Source organism: Penaeus japonicus, unplaced genomic scaffold (genome assembly GCF_977035675.1).
Source record: "Penaeus japonicus unplaced genomic scaffold, GWHDUDI00000001_assembly GWHDUDI00000011, whole genome shotgun sequence".
Lineage (NCBI taxonomy): Eukaryota > Metazoa > Arthropoda > Malacostraca > Decapoda > Penaeidae > Penaeus > Penaeus japonicus.
The window spans coordinates 41,172,319-41,174,818 of record NW_028234413.1 but is presented as its reverse complement, the minus strand read 5'-3'; the positions used below and the strand labels follow the sequence as shown (position 1 = coordinate 41,174,818).

The 2,500-nt window shown below is 38.6% G+C and overlaps 1 protein-coding gene across 3 annotated transcripts in view; it reads left to right on the top strand.

Annotated features, from left to right (window-relative positions):
- Positions 1-2,500, top strand: part of LOC122262517 (SH3 domain containing GRB2 like, endophilin-B) — a 45,471-nt gene that overhangs the window by 10,044 nt on the left and 32,927 nt on the right. For all 3 annotated transcript variants that reach the window (XM_086542067.1, XM_086542066.1, XM_086542065.1), the window contains exons 2-4: positions 1,593-1,734; positions 2,032-2,160; positions 2,417-2,500. The exon at positions 2,417-2,500 is cut by the window's right edge and continues 79 nt beyond it. In XM_086542067.1, coding sequence (XP_086398193.1) covers positions 1,593-1,734; positions 2,032-2,160; positions 2,417-2,500 — 355 coding nt within the window. The remainder of the gene's footprint in view (positions 1-1,592; positions 1,735-2,031; positions 2,161-2,416) is intronic.

The following is a 2,500-nucleotide window of genomic DNA, read 5'->3' as shown; positions in this document are numbered from 1 at the left end:
ATGAACTTTTGTTTATTACCAAGTTCAAGCCTTTTTTTGGTGATTGATGAAGTGTTTTATAACCTATTGGAAAAACAAACAAAGAAAAGAAGGAAAAGATGCAGATTATTTTTTTTCTCATGCAGTTGACATTTTCATGATATATTTTGATGTCATGCACATGATGTCATGCACATGGGTGGGGTCATTGGCCATCTTGTGTCGATCTTTTGCCAACTTGTCAATACTTTAATATTCCTTTTTTATTGACGGAATTAGTATTTGCATTATGTAATTTTTTTTTATTTTATTTACCTATGGATTTATTTATTTATCTCTGCTGTATTATGATTATTATTTTTTGTCTTTTAATCAAATGGATTTCAGTGCATTTAATTAAGGATCTGTCACATGAGCATATTTTCATTAAGGAGGAACATCTGAGCTTAACGGCATTGAATTGTATTATCGTCGTTAATTACCTCACAGAAATTTGACTCCAGATTTGATTCAATTATAATATATATATTTTTTTTATATTCTTTATTTGACATGATTTATTAGACTGAGATTGACTTATGTTGGGCAATTCATATCATTATTTTTGTTCTTTTTTCTTTTTTTTTGGTAAATATGTTATTAAAGAGGAAGAAAAAGGGCCAAACAAGTGAAAAGACCAAATTCCGATAAGGATCTTGAATGCATAAGCTAACGCGTCGGGATTCTCGGCCGCACTAGCCGTGAAGTGCTGCGCGCTGGCTCCTCCCGCGCCCGGGCTAGAAGTGTAACGCGTGTGTGTAGGAGTGTTATCTTGTCATCCGTCGTTAACGGGTTAAAGAGGAAGAAAAAGACAAAAAGAAAGGAAAAGAATGAAAAGGAGATAAAGAAGGATAAAGGAAGGAGGAGAAGGAGAAGTGTGAAGTGTGAAGTGTGAAGTGTGAAGTGTGAAGTGTGAAGTGTGAAGTGTGGAGTGTGGAGTGTGGAGTGTGGAGTGTGGAGTGTGGAGTGTGAAGTGTGAAGTGTGAAGTGTGAAGTGTGAAGTGTGACGTGTGACGTGTGACGTGTGACGTGTGACGTGTGACGTGTGACGTGTGACGTGTGACGTGTGGAGTGTGGAGTGTGGAGTGTGGAGTGTGAAGTTTGAAGTTGTAAGTAAAAGATAGAAATTAGAATTTAGAAATACAAGTTAGAATTTAGAGTTTACAAATAGCAGTAAGAAATCAGAAGTTAGAAGTTAAAATTAGAAGATAGATACTAGAAGTCAGAAGTTAGAATTTAGAAATATAAGTTAGAAGTTAGAAGTTAGGAGTGAGAAGTGAGAAGGGGTAGAAGAAAGAGTAAACATAGAATTTGAAGGACGGTAGTTGAAGAAGGAGAACAAGAATTAGAAGGTGATTTGGTTACTGTTACGGTTACGATTACGATTACGATTACTATTACTATTACTATTACTATTACTATTACTATTACTATTACTATTACTATTACTATTACTATTACTATTATGATTACGATTATGATTATGATTACGATTACGATGATGAGTAAAAAAACAATCAGAGTAGAAAAAAGAGATGCCATACTTAAAACTTAGCTAATTTCTTACTCCACAGTACACTGAGGAAAAGCTGGGCAGTGCTGAGAAGACAGAGCTAGATGGGCACTTTGAATCCCTGTCGATACAGTCGGACTCTGCGCGGATATGGACCGAGAAACTGGTGGCTGGAGCCGAGGCAGTGCTTATCCCCAACCCAGGTGAGGAGACATGGTGGTCTTATTGTGTGTGCTACAGTTGGAGGGAAGGAGGGTGGAGAGAAGGGAGGACCTCATACATGCACAGACATACATACGCAGACACAGATACATACATTCACTTAAGCTTATATTCATTCACACATGGACATGCACATGCTCATGTTTGCCTTCATGCAAACAGGCACGGACACACATGCACATATTGATTTTCATGTGTAATACCCTTGTAATACTCTTTCATGTGTAATACCCTTAACGATATAAAATTTACGGCTTACATTTATATTCTTTTCGCAGGGAATCGTGTTGAAGACATGCTCTTTGAGAAAATCGAGAAGCGCCGTCCGAACAGACTCAGCAACCTCGAGTACCTTGGCTTGGACATGGTTCAGGCTGGCAACGAATTTGGTCCCGGCACAGCCTATGGTAAGAGTTCGGGAGTGATGCAGCTGGAGAGTCCCCCGTTTGTTGTGGGCTTTGAGGTTTTAAGAACGGGAGCTCTGTCGAAATGGCTTTTAATGAGAGAAATCTATTGTAATTGAGTTTATCAACTGGAAGTCATTTAGCATGGTATAGTAACTAAATGCTCAGTTGTCAATAATTTGGTGAAAGGAAGTTCATTCATTCAATTAAAGGTCCTACTGTCGTAATTAAACTTAAAGAATAATTTCCCGGACTTCAGGCTCGGCACTCCTGAGAGTGGGGGGAGCTGAGCAGCGACTGGGCCTGATCGAGAGGGAGTTCATTAGCAATGCCGTCCAGGGCT